We start from the raw sequence: 18,041 nt of genomic DNA on the forward strand, positions 1-18,041 counted from the left end.
TTCACTACTGATCACTGTTCGACTGAGTACAGTCAGACAGTAGTCTGGACTGTGTCGTTTACTCTCTCCATCATTGGCCTACCACTTGTCCCTCGCTTGAATCTCAACCACAGCAAAGATTAGTACAACTATTTTCAGACTCCGCATGTCAGCACGCCGGAATGTGGCTATCCCGACGCTAACTGGCAATCCGTCCACTCATCCAACCCGGGTTGCTACGTGCTAATTTAGAGCCATCTTTTGGTCCAACCGACCTTTACGCAACAAAGGAAACTCCGCGTCATGGTACACATCATATTCATAATTTACACTAAAAAAAAACAACTAGCATATAGCGTATTCGTATCTCATTAACCAAAAAGAAAAAAAGGCGGGGTTCATTCCATCACAAGAGACCATGGTGTTCAAAATCACCGCTGGGTTCTGCTGAAGTTTCCCGATTGAATTTCTCGCTCCCCTTCTTCAGCAATGGCCGAGTTTTTGGCGGCCCCTTCTTCGTGCCCAAAGGCCTTGTCGACCGCAGCTGTGAGCCCGCCTCGCAATGACTCCCCCGCTCCCTGTGTTTCAGGTCAGCATCAGCCGCTCGTTAGTGTCGGATAGACCGCGGCCACTACGGATGAAGTGCCTGGCTAGACTCGACTGATGGTCGGGACTTACATGGATTCCTGCAGCTGCCGACTTCACACCGCCGCCAACAGATTCCCCGGCAGCTGCCGACTTGGATTGGGTGCCATATGTGCTACCGGATGATTGCGTCGGTTGGTATCCTACTCCGCTGGTGGTTTGCGATCCCGAGACCGGGGCCGTGTTGTAGCCAGCTGCGCTGGAGGCAGCGCCTCCAGCAGCAGTAGCCGCTTGGTTCGGTTGCTGGTAAGCGGCTCCGCCGGTGGTGTCGGTAGGTTCACGCATGGCTCCAGAGCCGGTTGCGTTGGTCGACTTGGAAGACATCTCGCCCGTCTTGCTGTTGACGCGGGGGTCGAGCTTATTAAGAAGGGAGGACTTGTGAGGGCCCGCGGTGGAGCTTTGAGGGTTCGATACGTTCTGGGTGGCCTGCGGATGTACGTTGCCGGTGGTTGTCGCGCCAGGGGCGTACTGAGCGCGGTTGTTCAGATCGCTATCGACGCGGGGATCGGCCTTGTTGGCTAGATCAGATTGATGCGGTCCGGCAGTGGTGCGCGCAGGGCCGGTATTTGCTTGACCGGTGCTGGTGATGCCGCTGCCAACTTGGGTCCCGGTTGCAGTAGTTGCGCTGGGGTTCTGGTTGGGTTCACCGAAGGTGGAAGAATAGTAGGGAGGTTGAGTACTGCTCATGGTGATATGTCAATTAATAGGGTTTGATCTGTTATATGTTAATGATGATGATGTTAGGTAGTGTTCGTTCCCCACTGTCTGTCTTCACATCTTATATAAGGAGGCGAGGGAGAGGGTTTGAAGCCTTCGACATCATCGATCAGCGGGTGACGTCAGGCAGGACATACCATGGTTCAGACGCAGCACCACTGCCATGGACGTGCATATTGTTCAGTGAATAACATGAGCAAATGAGACCAGTCGCAGGAATGTCACAACTGGAGATAATGGATGCTGATGATTCGATTCAACTTAAATGCAATGCCTACCAATATACTATCACGTGATACCTTATCGATAAGACTGCAGAACACAATAATGATGTCATGACATAAAAAAGTACAGCAGATGCAGAAACCAAAGACTAACAGTGAATACCTTAAAACCATACCCTGCAGAAGAAATATCACAAATTGTTAGGCAGACCGACTAATCAAAAAGCCAACACAATAACTCCGAGCCGAAGCCCATCTAGGAGAGAAGCTCAGCCGCGGGGACACGCGGAGGAGTTACTACAAACAGAGCGAAGGCCTAGTGTGGAAGCAAACGAGCCGAGGTTCACGACGGCTCAGGGTCAACGGCAAAAAGATGGACTTTCAGCAGCCCGATCCCCTTCACTTACTATTCATTCTACTGCCTTTACTTACTCTATACAGTTGATTCTTATTCAAACAGAGAGACAAGCAACCAAAATGACACTCACAAACCGCCAACTCATCTACGTCAAGGCCCCCACAGCCGCCATCGACCCATCCGTAACAAGCGGCACCTTCAACCTCAAGACCACCACGACCATCGACAGGAACAATGTCCCATCCGACAAAGTCCTCGTACGCATCCACTACCTAGCCCTCGAGCCCGCCATGCGCCAATGGCTCACAGCCAAACGGTCATACATTGCGCCCGTGAAAATCGGCAGCATCATGCGCGGCCAAAGCATCGCGCAGGTGCTCTCCGTCGGCAGCAGTCTGACATCCCAATACCAAGTCGGCGACTGGGTGATTGCCTACTCGGGATGGCAGGAATACGCTGTTCTAGGCGCCAAAGAAGCGCAGAAGATCTCCGTGCCGGAGGGGTGCAAGCCCACGGATGCGATGTCCGTGCTGGGGATGACTGGGCTAACGGCGTATTTCGGGATGATGGATGTGGGGAAGCCGAAGGCTGGCGATACGGTGGTTGTGTCTGGGGCGGCGGGCGCGACGGGGATGGTTGCGGGCCAGATTGCGAAGATTCAGGGAGCGAAGAGGGTGGTTGGGATTGCGGGGAGTAAGGATAAGTGTGAGTTTCTGGTAAGGGAGTTGGGGTTTGATGTGGCGATCAATTATAAGGATGAGGATTGGAAGAAGCAGTTGAAGGAGGCTACGCCGGAGTATATCGATGTTTACTTTGATAATGTGGGTGGAGATATCCTGGATGCATGCTTGGGTCGGGCGGCGCAGTTTGCTAGGTTCGTTATTTGTGGTGCTATTAGCCAGTATAATGTGGCGAAGCCGAAGGGACCGGCGAATATCATGCAGGTTATAGTAAGTATACCATCCCTTCCCAGATTTTCCTGCTATTTGCTTGGGAGTGCTAACGGTGACAGTCGCAACGAGTCAAAATGCAGGGCTACATCGTGTTCGACTACGCCAAGCAGTACCCGGATGCGTTGCAGGATCTGGCCAAGTGGTTGACGCAGGGCAAGATCAAGCGCAAGGAGCATATTGTGAAAGGGGGGTTGGAGTCGGCGCCGAAGAGTCTGGTGGATTTGTATAATGGAGTGAATACGGGCAAGATGATGGTGGAGGTGGTACCGGCGGAGGAGGGAATTAGAGCGAAGTTGTAGCCCTACCTACCACCTTAGTACTAGCATATACAATCGCAGTAACAGTTTATTTTAAATCAACAAAAGCCAATTAATTTCTCGGAATGGTTGCTAACTGCTAGCTGTTAACTCATTATGACCACTGCGGCTGCAACCATGGCTGGACCACCATTACTTCATACTCAACTCACGTCATACTGATGATCTCCACCCCCATCACCACCATTACTATCACCATCTCCATGCACAGTGGCACATATAAACCGGATTCAACCCTAGACTAGACACCACTTCACCATGTTACAGCGACAATTCCTTCGTGCTGCTCTACTACGTCCTACCCACGCAATCCGCACCAGTAATACTATCCGTCCAGCTATATATACCTCAAGCAGACATCTCAACTCTACACCACTACATACCACACAGAAACACCACTTCTCTCACACAACCACCAGACCCCAATCCAACCTACACAAAATGGCTTCTGCAAGCAACGAGAACTTTAAGCTGGAGAATCTCTTCGGCGTGAAGGGCAAAGGTACCCACACCCTATACCATCCCCATATACCCCCTCCTCCTACATCTCTACCACAACAGCAAGCTAATAAAAAATTAACAGTGGCCCTAATCACCGGCGGGGGCTCCGGCATCGGCCTAATGGCGACCCAAGCACTCGCGACCAACGGGGCAAAAGTGTACATCACGGGCCGAACACAAGAGAAACTCGACCGGGTAGCAAGCCTCTACAACAAGAACATAAGCGGGGAGATCATCCCGATCGTGTCAGACATCACATCCAAAGAATCCATCAGCAAGCTCGTAAAGGAGATTGAATCGCGCGAATCCCACCTCTCCATCCTGATCAACAACGCAGGAATCAGCAGTAGCACTGATAACACGGAACCCAGCGACGCCACGGAACTGAAGCAATCGCTGTTCGATGATGCGACCCCCATGAGTGAATGGGAAGATACCTACCGGACGAATGTCATGCAGTTGTATTTCACCACGACGGCTTTCTTGCCGTTGTTGCAGAAGGGGTCCGAGAGGGAGAAGGGGTGGAGTAGTACTGTGGTGAATATTACGAGTATCTCGGGTATTGTGAAGGTGTCGCAGCATCATTTCGCGTATAATGCTAGCAAGGCGGCGGCGATTCATTTGACCAAGATGTTGGCGCATGAGGTGGCCGATAGTGGGTTGAGGATTCGGGTTAATAATATTGCTCCGGGGGTGTTTCCGAGTGAGATGACGGCGGGCGAGAGTGATGAGACGCAGAAGAGTCAGTTGGCGAAGGAGAAGTATGAGGGTAAGGTGCCGGCGGCGAGACCGGGCAAGGATGAGGATATGGCCAGTGCGGTGCTGTTTGTTAGTACGAATCAGTATTTGAATGGGCAGACGGTCGTCGTGGATGGGGGGTATGTGTTGGCTGCTGGAACGGTTTAGTGTACTAATATGTATGAGAGTGTGAAATGTATGATGAATGTATGTTATTGATGTACATCAAGGTTATACATCCATTCTGATCTCATCACTTCAGATGCTTTGATCCGTCGATTGGCATCGGGGTTTAGCATCGCGTATACCACGTTTCTGCATTGTGCCTGTCACACACACACACACCACACGTTAGCACAACTACCCCAAGTATCCCAAGCCACCAACAAGAACATGATGTAGAGAAAAGGGATAATCTTACCCCTCCCAACCCCTCAATAACTCCATACCCCTCCCTCCTCTTCCTCCCCGCAAGATACTCCGCATACCGCCCATCCTCCTCACTCGCACTCCGCCAGAGAATCCTCCCCAGTCTGAGGACAAGGTATATAATCCCGACAGCCCAGATATCCACAGCCCGGGGATCATCATCCCCTGCTACCCCTAGGGAAGGATTCCCATACCCACGTCGACGATAAGCCGAAGAGTAAGCCGAAGAGTAAGGAGATGGAGAAGGAGGATGATGAAGTACCTCCGGCGCAGCATAAGGATTGATCCTCTTCCTTCTATCACATCTTCCCTCCAACTCCTCAAACTTCCCTATCCCCATCGATAATCCCCTAACAAGGGGATATACATCCTCTTTCCATGCAGCGCAGTACCCACCATCACCACCACCATCTTTCACCCCAACATGGTCGTGAGAGAGTTGAGAATCCAACACCCTCGCATCCCCCAAATCCCCCAACTTGACACATACCCCATTCCCGTTCCCACTCGCATCTCCAGAAAAAATCAAAACATTCTCCACACAAACACACCCATGAACCACCCCCATTTCGTGAAGAAACTCCACTGCGCTCATTATTTGATACAGAATCTTATCTGCTTCTCTCACTGGCATAACACTATCCCCATGGGAAGCAGAGGAGGAGGAGATATACGTCCCGAGATCACCTAATTCGCAATACTCACTTACCAGACACGTTTCTCCGCGCGAGTTGGGGATGATATCAATAGTGTGGAGAAGATGTGGATGGTAGAGGGTGGACGAGAGGAGGGACTCGAGGGTGGATTTTAGGGTTTGTTTGGTGGAGAAGGGGGTTGGGCGGAGGGTTTTGATCACATGGATTATTTTTCGTTTCGTGTTGGTGTTGGTGGTGGTGTTGGTGGTGGTGTTGGTGTTGGTGTAAAGTCGAACGGAGCTGGAGTTGCCGTAGTGGAGAATGGTGGTGCAGGTGCCGTATTTGTCTTTGAGTGATTGAGGTGTATTATTTTGTTGTTGTTGCTGAAGATGGTGGTGGTGGTGGTGATGGTGAGGGAGGAGAGGACTCTCTTCTGATATGATGGTTGTGTCTGTGTTTGCTTCTGAGATTGTAGCAGTGGTATGTGCATGTGTATGTGACTGTGTATGCCATGGAAAAGGAACCGAAGGGAACGAGAACGAGTACTCCGAGAAAGGGAGTTTGAAACATAGGTAGTTTTTGGCGATTGCTATTGTTGATGGCATTTTCCCTCTCTTTGAGTATAGAGTAGTGTATACTATGTAGAAATGAAGTAGGGTAAAGTAGATGTAATAATGGGGAACCATCACGTATTTACCTCTGCTCCTCCTCCTACTACTACAAGGACTGAAAGTATGCGGCAATTGTCGATCAGTCAGAGAGTGCGGAGGTACTAAGTAGTGGTTCTACCTCCTGACAGACAACCCTTAACTAGCTAGTTAGTTAGTAAATGTATGGTCCCAGCACGTCCAACTTAATCCCTCGCCGCGCGAAGGATCGCTCACCTTCCACCATCAGAATCACTTACTTCAAGGCTGAAAAAATAACTACCTACTAAAGTAGGAGAGTAGGTAGGGTACGATGACATCTCATCACCACTCACGTAGACTGCCAGACTACTACTACTACTACTACTACTACTACTACTACTACTACCACCATGTATGTCGTACAACATACATATAGCTGCTAACTTATCAGACAGAAACCAACTGTACCTGCTACTGCCACCTGCACAACATCAAGCAAGGGTCACAAGCATCCTACCGTCACCGCCAGTCCCAACTGATGTAGATGAGGGATTTCCATCACCAATCAATCAATCCTAATTTTCTAGTTAGTAGACAACCCCGCGCCACGACAATCCAGACCAAATATGGGGCTGGGTTGAACCGCGGGACGGATCTGAACGAACCAGTAGTAGTTTAGTTTATTTTGTCCTACTATCTGCATGCAATGCATCATTCTAGGTAAGCTGTAAGCTGTAAGCTGCTGAAATATAATAGCTGTGTCTATCAATACTCCATATCATACACCATGCAACGACAGAATCCCAGTCCATCAAATCACCGACCAGCGAATTACCCTGCCATAGTAATATGTTCATCGAAGAAAAAGAAGATAATTATCTAAATTGTGACTGCGAGGCACCAACAGTAGCAGCAGCAGCAGCAGCAGCAGCATCACCGCACCTTGCCTGCCTCGCGCACTTCATGCATAAATCCGTCCTCGTCACCCGCCGAGCCCAACATCCAGTAGTCGCCCATGCCAGATGCCATCTGCCCCCCTCCGAACCCAGTTGCGGAGGCCGGGGCACTGTGTCGCTCCTGCGTCCGAGTGCCCCCCTGTCGCGGTCCCCAGCTGAGAATGTCCTGCACCGCCTTGCGACTCTGGTCGTCCGGCTTAGTGTACCCAAACAGCTGGGGCTGCAAGCATCCAAGGATCGCAACGGCCGCCCGGATCATGATCCGGTCTCCTTCAAACACCCAGCAGTCCCAGACCCGGCTGAGACGCTCCAAGTCCAGCCCGTTCGTCAGCAGCGACCGGAACATCGGCTCCCAGATCTCTTCGTCGCTGAGTCGGAGCGTCTCGTGCAGATGCGTCATCAAACGTGGGAATTTGTATTTCAGCGTCGCAGACGCCAGTGAATATGTACGACCGATCGCCCCGCGGTCCAATGTAAGAAAAGCAACAGGGAGCGGCCGGTTGAGCGCGTTGGCCATGGCCAGGAACGCGGACGATGGCGATGGGAATTGCAGGACAAGGAGGGCAGCGATGGTCTAGAAATAGTTAGTGATGAATCATTGATGGATGGCATGAAAGAGAACTCACATGCAGGCCACTGACATAGCCCACGTCGCTGCGATACATCGAGTACGCCTGCAACACATCGATCAACGTCTCGCGCAGCGGACCGCCGACTTGAAACAAGTTCAGGTCAGGGAACGCCTTGGACGCATCAGCGTCGATCGCCTCGAACCAGTCCCTCATGCGCTTGTTGGTCTCCCCAGAATCGCCCTCGGGCCGCGCCCGCACGTCCTTGGCGCGCTGCAAGGCCTTTTTGTATGTTTCCTCGGAGAGAGCCAGCTCATTGCCGATGGCACGCTGCCAGGTCGAGCCCCGGATCCGAGGCGGCACTCCGCGCCACCATAACTCCCGCGTGCGGGTTTCATTAATGACATTATCCCAATTCGGGTACACGTACTCGTCCCAGATCTGCTGCAGAGTCTCGCGAGTGTTGTCTTTCTCGCATTTCGCGGAAGCAGCCTTCGCCGCACGGCGTTTATCTAGAATGGTCAGTTGTCGAAGATGGCAGAACGAGACAAGTCACATACCTGCTTCCTTGGCCTGCGCCATCATCCGCTTGTATTCCTTCAAATGCCGCTTCTCCTCCTTCTGGTCCTTCGGAGGCAGCCAGCTGGGCCGCGTCCGCGTCAGGACCTTCTCCTTCTCCTTGCTGGGAGGTAACGGATCAATCATGATGTTGGATTTCTGCAACGGGGGCAGCTCAATGGTGCTTTTGGATCCCCGCTTGGACTCCTCGCTCGACCGGAGAGAGGAGAGCCCGCTTTGCAGACGCTCTCCCCGCTGGCGTTGGCGCTCATCGGCGTGGAACTCCAAAGCTTCCGTGATGATCTTGGCTTCTTCCGACAAATCCGACATCATGTTGTTGTACGAGTATGCTCGCGGATTGCGGGGCGAGATCTGGCCGCGCTCAGGTCCTGCAGAGCTGGAACGATTGTTGCGGGTCGTGGGAGATCGCGAACCGGAAGGCGACCGGGGCAGAGTGACATCGGATACCGAATGCGACAGCGGCAGGGGTCGAGGGCCTGGACTGCGACCGTTGGGGCTGGAGGCCCGGGATGGCGCTCGATCCTGCACCGGCCGCGGGGAGATGGGAACATTCCACAAACTCGCATCCTCGGGTAACTCTTCATCGGAGTCATGGTATTCATCCTCCAAATCCTGCACGGTTTTGCGCGGTCGCTGCCACGAGGGTTTCCGGTTGAGGGTGTGGGTATTGACGGGGGTCAGGGACAGGCTGTGGGTAGACGGCGACGAGCTCAAGCTCGATGTCGGTCGCAGCGGGGAGGAGGAACGCGAACGATGAGGCTTCGTGACTTGGAGGGCGGATTGCTTGGTGGAGGCTGGATCCCGCTGATTGCCGGGGCGGTGCTTGGGACCACGGCCCGGCTGAGCCAAGGTGCCATTGACCTGCTTTCCGGTAGGGTAGGGTGTCTTTGTTTTCGTGGCGGTCAGATCGCGTGTTGTCGCAACCGCCGATTTCTGCATGATGGCCGCTGAAGCTCGTGTGATCCCAGCATTTTGGACGTACGGGGTTGCACCCTTGGTGTAGGAGACATGCACTTCATCCTGGAGGTCCACTTCTTCGAAATTGGAGATATCAGTGAAGATGGCTTCGGGGCCGGAGTGTTGCGAGGAGGAACGAAAGGAGGAAGACTTGGAGGACTTGGACCCGGAGAGGTCAGGAGGGGAATTCGGGGTGGTCGTACAAACGGTTGTCATTTCGGCGGGAAAGCTGCAGAGTTCGAGAATCTCCCCAAATCAGAGTAAGGAAAGAACCTCAGGGGGATGATCGTTAAGCAGCTGCGTATACCAAGGACGAGAAGGAAGACGATGTAAACACGTCCGATGGTGTCGCGAAATGAAGACAAAGAAAATAAGCCGTTATCGACCGAAAGACGGGGGGTTGAAGAGGTGGGATGATCTCCGGATGGTATTGATTAATAGGTGTGTGACGGAAGAACCCCAAGCAGGATGCTGCATGCAATGGAAGCGGCAGAAAAAGTGGCGGATCAGAAGATGGTCGGGGGCGAGGCTGTTTTTCTTTTTCAAATTGGTTTCGTATTATTCTTGTCCTCCTCTTACTATGCACTCAAGGGATTCAGGAGTTAATCGTGCAGCGAGCAGTGCATTTGGGGGCCGGAGCCGAAGGGGGAAGGGGACGGAGAGAGAGAGAGATGAAACGATCCCCGACAAAAACCGAGACAAGAGGCAGATGAGACAAGCAGCGCGGAGGAGATATGAGTTGGGAAAACGATAGACTAGACTAGACTAAAGCGAAAGACTGGAATGTAAGGAGATAATTAAGAAAAAGAAAAGGAAACGAAAGTAGTATGAGGATGAGAGAGAAAAGAAGAGCGAGTGTGAGAGAATTTGGGAGGTGGAATGAATGGGGAAAAAGAAGGTGGAGGAGGATGAATGAAAGCAGAAGAGAAGGAAGAGGAGGAGGAGGAGAAGGGGGATGGGATGGGATGGGATGGGATGGGATGGGATGGGATGGGATGGGATGGAGATGGGGATAAGATTAGGATGGGGATACAGTAATACTACGTACTAGTAGTAGTTGGTACTAAAGATGGATGCAATCAGACCAGCAGAGAGAGAGAGAGAGAAGCTGGCTGCAAACGAGCAACCAAACGGCAGTTCTGGACAAGGCCTGGCCAATCCCACTGGAGGCACTAGACGGCGATGGACTGGCGATCATTGGCTGTCTCTTCCAGAAGGATGTCTGCTTCGAACAGCGCACGGATTAATGGAGGGACGATAATGACCGTGAAATGAGGGTGGATATTCTTCTCACCAGGAAACGGTTCCAGTTAGTCCCGTTAGTCCTGTTAATCGAGTTCAGTCCAATTAGTCGAAGTAGTCGTGGGTAAGTCAACTCGGAGTGGTATAGTGTTGGTTTGCAAGTTTACTAAAGCATTACCCGCACCGCCACAGCCGAAATGAAGGCTGATACTAATTGGGTTTCCCACCCGTTTATTAATTGCCCAGGAGGAAGAATTAAAAAAAAAAAAAAAAAGAAAATTAGAAGAGAGACGGAGAGAACTGAACGCTGCACACAGTCACTACTACGTAGATACTAGTAGCTAGTCTATACCCTGGATAAATCCTCATGACCTTGGAAGACTTGTATGGAACTTCATTCCTTTTTGTTGACAATTTACCGTTGATGGGCAACCACACCCGCCCAACTATTTTGCCTCCCCCTTTTCCAAGGTTCTCTTCCTCCTCTCCCTTCATCAGGGCTCCTCCCTTCAGATCTCTCACCCCCTGATCCAATTCTCCGTTGTCCATGGCCACCAGATCCGTGGTATGTGTGCTGCCCTGCCCCGTCTTTGTTTTTTTTGGCCCGGCCGACGAGCCGCGGGTCTCCGGACTGGAGTTCTCCCTTAGTCACTAGTTATAACTGCTAACTTAGTTAGCTGCTAACTAACTAGATGAAATGGGTGCTAACTGATTAGGGCTTAGTATTTAGTGAGGATACCTAAACTACTCCGTACTGGGTACACCGTCCATACTTAGGTATTAGTTACTTACGGTCGCGGTAAGTGCCCGATCGCAGCCAGAAAAACCTCCTCGGCCTCTGCGTCCACCCCACGACACTAAATCGTTCGGAACCAGGTTTCTTGATCGAATCTCAGGAACTGACCTGCCCTTTGCACCCTATACCGTAAGATTCATTGGCTACAAATCCTGCATCAGGCTTTTCTGTGCACTTTCCCCCCCTCCGTTCCACTCCGAACTGAGTGGGCTTTGAGATCGGACGCCACCCGCATCGGGGAGTGTTTGTGTGTGTGTGTGTGCGTGTGTGCTGTTTCTAGTTCGATACGTAGTACAGAGTAATCCTGTCGTCATGCCCGTTCTCATCCTTCCAAGGCCACCGCATCCAAATTACATCACCCGCTCCCGGTTCTTGTTGTTGCTGTGCTTGCACTCTGCAGGTCGACTCTATGCTAGTCTGGACTCTTGCTCAACCTTGATCTCCGATGCGGACCCTACGATGCCCATTCGGCATCTTCTTTCCCAGCCTATCTACATTCAGCAAGGGGGTCTAGCCTCCCACGCTCGGTCGGTCATCTGCTGTCTTTAGTCTCTACTCTCTAGAACTTCCAGCCGCCATATGTCGCATTGCCGGTTCGCACCACCTGCCCCAGCTGCCAGGCCTGGGTCTGGGAATTGGGCTGGCTCTCTCGGAGAATGACATCCAGCCAGCCCAACACCCGCGCGTATCGGGCTTGCTTGCGTCCCAGCACGAACCGGAAGGCCGCGGCAGCCAGGAATTCAACCTCGCAATGATGCACCCCGCGACCAGCTGCGGCTGGTACGTTCGCCTCACGTCGGGCTTGGACCATGCGGGTGGCTAGGTGTATCATGTCTCGAATGATTCGAATCACCACCTCGGGGGCTGGGTGCATCTGCCCGGATGACTTCAAGTATCGGTACATCTTCATTCCCGATATGACGAAGTTTGCATACAGGTTCGACAGGATTACCCCAATCGTGTTGTGTTGCCTGTCCAAGTACATGGGATGCATGAGCAGCTTGAAGGACCCCAGCAGTTTGCGGTGAAGAGTCCGGCCCGGTACTCGCGTCAGTTCGACCGTGAGCGAGTTCGAGAGACTAGTGGCGACGGATTGCCCCCCTTCCAGAATGCGCTCATGATCCTTGTAGATCTCTAAAGAACGGGTATCGATCAGACATCCACAGTAAGGGAAGAGCCGAGTATCCACGAGACGCGGGACCTGAATCCCCTCCACAGCGGCGGCGAAGTTGACCAGGCTTTTGGCTGGATTGACTGAGACGCCATAGGCAGGCTGCCCGGGGATCATCACCTGGAGAAAACGCATAGCCAGTGAGGACTCGGTGGTGACGAGTAGGAAGTCGTCAACCAAGCGAACCAGTAAAGCATTGTCTGACTGCAGGAATCCCAGTACTTGCTGCTCCATGTCTGCATAGAATAGATTACACAGCATGCTCGATAACACTGAGCCCTGGGGAATGCCATTGCATTGCCGAAAGTAATTCCGCCCGAACTTAATAAGATTGTTTCGCACGTGGTCATCGAGGAGGTCGAGTAAATCTTCCGCATTGAATTCTCTCTGCATGAGCGTGTCGACAAAGACGGTGTTTCGCCTCTGGCTGGTCTCGCCGTTGGCCACCGCCTCTGCCAGGTGCTGTGGCCTTGCAGCAGGGGCTGCTCTACCGACAAATCGCCGCCTAGCCTTGCTTGCTCGTTCGTGCGATGGCCACAGGATGTTGAACTCATCAGATGGCGTCATTTCGACGTGCTTGGTATAATGGTAGGCGGCTTCAGTGATCAACCTTTCAATAAGATGGACCAGGCTTTGCTGAGGGATTGTATCAAAGCAAGACTGGATATCGAGTTTGACAAAGTACAATGGAGGCACTGAGCCCTGATTCTGTAGGTGTCTTTTGAAGATCTTCAATTGGGAATAAATCTCCCCAACTGACTGCACACATGAGCCTAGTTTGGACGGCGCTCGTGTCTTCTCGTACTGGAGCATGCTATGAATCGGGGCAACAACCGAATTGACACTCCAGAATTTACCGGATTTTGCGTGGCCCGTTAGTACAGGTTTTCGCTTGAGATTTAAGAGAGGGCGAATGCCTGTTGATTTAGGCAAGAGTCGTAAGGAGCCATATCCCATGCCGCTCTTCTCTAATCTCTTCTCTACCACACGCTGGGCTGTGGCTGGCTCCAACTCTTCGAAAACGCCAGCCTTGAGCTCAAGTATCGGTCTTTCAGTCAGCTGATACCAAATGTCGTGCCGGAAATAGAACAAACGGTTTCGACCAGATTGGGACTCGGTGACATAAAAGTTGGCACGGATGAGTGGTATCAGGATTGAGTCGAACAGGTAGTACACAAACTCATGAAGTAGCTCTGTTCGCTTCTCGAAGTCGGACCTCGACAGCTTGTGTGGCAAGGGATTGAGTGCTTGTCTTGTATTGGAAGGAGGCTCAAGCCAAGGTATATAAGTAACCTGAAAATATACAGTTAGTATTAGAAGACAAGGATGTGGTTGTGATTGTCAATGAACCTTGATCCCCTGGCACACATCCTGAAGACTCAGGTTTTCGAAACGCCGCATTTGCACGAATTGATCGACATGCTTCAGGATTTTATCTTGATGCAGAATTCTGTTGTGACCAGTTCCGTAGAATTGAGGGGGAATCAGGTTCTTCACGACAGCTCTGCAGAAGGCGGAGACAGATGAGGCAGGCGTCGCATAGTCGGTCAAGCTGAGCTTCGGTGCTTGTAATTTTGGCATGTCGCTGATACTTGGATCTACCGAGGGACTACCATCCGGGACTGAAGAAGATGCCTGGCGGCAGGACAGTCGTGACTGGGTGATCAAAGACTCTGATGTCGACAATTTGTTATCATCGAACGGTTCAGGGCCGAGTTTCCACGGTCCAATACGCTAAATTATTAGCATCAGCCTACAATGTTATCGGTGAATCAGCGAGCATACCTCTGCAGGACAATAATAATTGAGCAAATGCGCATAGGAACAGTGCTTAGTCCGGTTCTGCAACTGCTGGACCAACTCTACAGCTTTGCCTTGAAGTCGTCTGGGGATCATGCTTTCTGAGTTTGAATGGGCTCGCTTTGCCTTCTCTAACTTTGCAATCTCATCTTCGCGATAAGCATAATCTTTGAATATGTCTTGCCCATTTGACACGCTCGAAAAGACATTGTGCAAGCCAAACTGTTTGGGAAATATGTATTTCAACACATGAGTAGTGTGCGCGAGCGATGTGGAAGAAGGGAAACGGTTCAGAACATCTGCAACGTTAGCCAAGGGGCCAAACTATTGATCTTGGCTGACTCACGACTCTTCATCCCAAACTGTATCTTTCCTTTCGAATCAAGCACTGGAGAAGCATACAGAATACGTCGGCGATGGAAGACAACAGGAGCTGGCTTCTGTGTGGTCGGCTGGCAGTCAGAAGTGCTTGTATTCTTTTTCGTCTCCTTGCGATCAGACGCTGGTACAGGGTTGCTTGTCACAGAGGAAAGTGCATTTTTTGGAGCCAGATGGCTTTGAGGCACCTTGTTTACAGGTTCAAGTGTTGATAGAGGGAGTCCTAGATTGCCATCTTAGTAGTGTACTGTACTCCCTATGGAGCTGGCTTACCACTTAATTGGAAATAAATTCCTCTTTGCTGATTAACGGCCACAAATATTCCACAATCCAGGAGAAGTTTTAGCATGATCTCTTCCCCGTTGTCTCCCAACAAGCCAAGCACTTCTGTCCATGGCGCCCGCTTCAGTTGCTGAACACTGTCATTAGGGAACTGCACCTCGAGGCCTGAAATACTGCATGAGATCGTTCGCTTCCTATGAGCAGGATGCACGCTCTCACGTCTGAAGCCCCGGGTCAATAGATGAAGGGGCCTTTGACGGGAGAATTTGTCACGACTGAACAGAGAGGATATGACGAAATCTACCAGCTATGATGTACCGTCAGTACTTATCGAGCCAATCCAGAAAAAAGTGGATTGTACCTCTGCCTGAGCACATGCTGGTCCAGTGTCCGTGCTGGTTTGTTCAGATCTGGACTGCGACTGCGTGAATGCAGCTAGCTCTTGCCGGCGCTTCTCGTTGCATGTCGGATGCGAGTCGGTCAATATGCCTATCAGCGTCGTATCAAGAAATTCAGCAAGTTGTGCTGAACCACCATCGTCATTGGTCTCGACAGGAGCCTGCTCATGACGTATTGACACAATTCTCCGACGGCGGGATTTGGAGGATAGGGGTATTTGGCGTAGAAGGTACTGTCTCAGCGTTAAAACCTGAGAATAGTATAGTGAGATGACTGGATGAGAGTGCCCTGCAGCATCATCACGAGCCAGGCTGCGCTGTCCCTTGAAACAAGTGGATGCTGGAGAGGTGCATGGCTGCGACAACCTCTCCAGCGCACGGTCACCCTTAATGGGTCTCTTCCTCTTCTTTCCCATTAGGAAAGAACTTGAATCAATCAGGACCAGTTCGCTTAATGCAAGCGACTGTCTGCCTCACATGGATGGGTGGTCTGATCATTACATTTGGTATGACGGCCAGGTGTTGTGATATGCCCCAAAAGGGAAGCGCGTTGAGACGCGCTCCGGCAACGCGACAGCCGGGGATCACGGGAGCAGCCGTCCTTACCGACCTTCTGCAACCAGTCAACCAATACCGAAATTGCTACGGATACCCCTACTAACTTTGCTGATTGCTCATTCTGCCATGTCCGTTTTCCAGTTCCCAGGAACCTAGAGCCACTGCTCCTTTACTCAGGATCATGCGCCAGCATGAACGAAAACCAAAAACCCCTTAAAGATGACCCAGAGAAGCCGAGTCGAAATCCGCAAGCGATCGAAGAACATGGGGCGCCATGTTTGGGAGTGAAACAATTCTCCACTCGCCAGCGCATATCCCGAGAACAACGGTCAATAATCGAACCTTCCAAGCGGTAGCTCGATAGGAGACGTTCCTTAATGGGAAGCCTGGTAAGGCAACAGAACCACTGCTTCTGTTTGAAGTCGAACTCTATTTAGCTTCTTGCCTGCGTCGTCGAACTATTCGAAACTATCCGCTTCATTGGACTATTGTTCACTCAAACTTCCAGAGCGAAGCTCCTCCTGAAACGAGTTCTGGGAACGTAGATCGTCAGGGTAAGGCGGCTATCTACAGGCAACTCTCAAGAATAATTTTTGGGAGCGCGGGTCACACGTTCTGACAGAAAACCGTCAATCGAAGCGGATTAAAAAAGGATCCCTTGCTCCATATAGGCTACCACACTCCCACTGGTCATTGGCGGCATCGGATCAGTAATGCTCGCTTCTCGAAGGGAGAATCTGTAAGCGACCGCCGATCTTTGCCAACTCCTGCTCGGCGGTTCATAGTTTAACTGATTGGTGCGCGGAAAGAATTTTCCTTTTCATGACCTCAATGGAAAAAACCGACACATCACGAGTTAACCGAGCTAAGGAGCTCTTCACTCTTCAGCCGTAGGATGTGTAAACCTTAAAAGACTACATTGCAGGCGGCAGAACAGAGCCTGGCGTGTCCGTCAAAGGGATGGCGGATGCAAGAAGGCGACATCCGGCGGGCCGTCGGGTGACCAGCTCCTCCGTCAGTGGTTGAATTTGGATTAACTCATTACCATTGCATTATTGCGACCGGGAAGATGTATCGTAGCAAGGGTGAAGGCGTAAGACTGATGAGTCTGAGAGGGAGATACACTTACACAAGAGAGGGCCACTTGAGTAAATTCGGATCCGTGTGCCCCACACATTTTTTCCCTCCTTTTTCTTCCCTTTCTCTTTTTCTTCCTTTCTCTCTCCACTCACCATGCCTTCATTTTCAAAGGGAAAGTGAAAACGACATTGTTCGCTAATGCCGGAACTCGGATCCGGATTGCGGACGAGACTGGGTTGGAAAAGGAAAGAAAATCTATCCAATCAGACTGAATTTCCGTCGATCCCTTGTTCCTGAAGACACCGCCGGATAAGAATAGAAATCATAATGAGGTTGTGTTCAACTATCGTAGCCACGGTACTCGCACGGACAAGGATGGGGGAAGCTGAGCCAGATCCTTGGAACGACGGCGGTCTAGAAAGGTCGCCGCTAGGCTCTAGCAAGTAGTACCAAGAACCAGCATTCCCGACGGTGGTCAATCAATCGCAATTGATTGCGTCCCCACCGCGTCAGCCTCTCTCGCCTTGCGGAGTCTGGGGGGGGGGGTAAGTTTTCTTTTCTGCTACAGGCTGGCTGAAAACCACAGCCCCTGGTAGGCATGCAAAGCATGTTGACAGACAGTTCCGTCTCCTGTCTGTCTGTTGGTACCTGACCCAAGTCCCGGAGCCCTGGTTTTGCAAACGCCTCCCCCCGAAGGAAGGGGTGAAGAACGAGAAAAGAGTAGGCCAACAGAAGGTTGAATGTCGCTGCATGAAACTGCCGATTGCCCCGTATAATTATATCATGCAAATCAGTCCGTGGTACTTTTCATCCTAACTGCAAGGACGCCCAATTGCCCATGGCTGTGAAATAAGCGGTGTGGTGGTAAGGGCACCTGTCCTATCTAAAAGGACGTCCTTTGTTAGTCCGTGGCGGCGATGGTATCTCTAGCAGTGCCGGTAAAAAGGACGGGACTTGTTGAAAGCAGTCGAGGTTACTCGTCCATTCAGATTGCAACACGATGCTCTGTACTAGTGTCACTTGCCAGTACAAAGTATATTCATCCACGGAGCACTCTAAACTAAATTAGACTCTTCCACGACCACCCATGACTGGGCCTAGTGGAGCGAAGCAGGTACGTCATGATTATTATTGCAGGCGGTGACATGCG

At 51.4% G+C, this 18,041-nt stretch overlaps 7 protein-coding genes across 7 annotated transcripts; 3 read left to right on the plus strand and 4 right to left on the minus strand.

Annotated features, from left to right (window-relative positions):
* Positions 1-343: 343 nt before the first annotated feature.
* Positions 344-1,436, minus strand: dprC. The gene has a single exon (XM_025537735.1). The coding sequence runs from the start codon at positions 1,309-1,311 to the stop codon at positions 565-567; it is 747 nt and encodes a 248-aa protein (XP_025385700.1). The 5' UTR covers positions 1,312-1,436; the 3' UTR covers positions 344-564.
* Positions 1,437-1,750: 314 nt separating this feature from the next.
* Positions 1,751-3,181, plus strand: BO83DRAFT_342747 (NADP-dependent oxidoreductase). The gene is made up of 2 exons (XM_025528667.1): positions 1,751-2,873; positions 2,936-3,181. Exons 1-2 carry the CDS (start codon positions 2,043-2,045, stop codon positions 3,173-3,175), a joined length of 1,071 nt encoding a protein of 356 aa, XP_025385701.1. The 5' UTR covers positions 1,751-2,042; the 3' UTR covers positions 3,176-3,181.
* Positions 3,182-3,634: 453 nt separating this feature from the next.
* Positions 3,635-4,600, plus strand: BO83DRAFT_365689 (SDR family NAD(P)-dependent oxidoreductase; the record flags this gene model as incomplete). The annotated part of the gene is made up of 2 exons (XM_025529680.1): positions 3,635-3,695; positions 3,777-4,600. 2 exons carry the CDS (start codon positions 3,635-3,637, stop codon positions 4,598-4,600), a joined length of 885 nt encoding a protein of 294 aa, XP_025385702.1.
* Positions 4,601-4,688: 88 nt separating this feature from the next.
* On the minus strand, positions 4,689-6,479 carry BO83DRAFT_94909 (kinase-like protein). Its single transcript, XM_025537736.1, has 2 exons — positions 6,404-6,479; positions 4,689-6,306 (listed from the first exon to the last, which is right to left on the minus strand). The coding sequence occupies exon 2, from the start codon at positions 6,180-6,182 to the stop codon at positions 4,725-4,727; it is 1,458 nt and encodes a 485-aa protein (XP_025385703.1). The 5' UTR covers positions 6,183-6,306; positions 6,404-6,479; the 3' UTR covers positions 4,689-4,724.
* A 579-nt stretch (positions 6,480-7,058) lies between these two features.
* On the minus strand, positions 7,059-9,402 carry BO83DRAFT_318506 (putative TBC domain protein; the record flags this gene model as incomplete). Its single annotated transcript, XM_025527742.1, has 3 exons — positions 7,059-7,655; positions 7,708-8,162; positions 8,211-9,402. 3 exons carry the CDS (start codon positions 9,400-9,402, stop codon positions 7,059-7,061), a joined length of 2,244 nt encoding a protein of 747 aa, XP_025385704.1.
* Positions 9,403-9,417: 15 nt separating this feature from the next.
* Positions 9,418-10,086, plus strand: BO83DRAFT_94938 (uncharacterized protein). The gene has a single exon (XM_025537737.1). The coding sequence runs from the start codon at positions 9,542-9,544 to the stop codon at positions 9,938-9,940; it is 399 nt and encodes a 132-aa protein (XP_025385705.1). The 5' UTR covers positions 9,418-9,541; the 3' UTR covers positions 9,941-10,086.
* A 4,302-nt stretch (positions 10,087-14,388) lies between these two features.
* BO83DRAFT_94976 (telomerase reverse transcriptase) lies at positions 14,389-15,042 on the minus strand. Its single transcript, XM_025537738.1, has 2 exons — positions 14,847-15,042; positions 14,389-14,796 (listed from the first exon to the last, which is right to left on the minus strand). Exons 1-2 carry the CDS (start codon positions 14,920-14,922, stop codon positions 14,486-14,488), a joined length of 387 nt encoding a protein of 128 aa, XP_025385706.1. The 5' UTR covers positions 14,923-15,042; the 3' UTR covers positions 14,389-14,485.
* Positions 15,043-18,041: the final 2,999 nt, after the last annotated feature.

Source organism: Aspergillus eucalypticola (genome assembly GCF_003184535.1).
Source record: "Aspergillus eucalypticola CBS 122712 chromosome Unknown BO83scaffold_21, whole genome shotgun sequence".
In the NCBI taxonomy this organism is placed as follows: Eukaryota; Fungi; Ascomycota; class Eurotiomycetes; order Eurotiales; family Aspergillaceae; genus Aspergillus; species Aspergillus eucalypticola.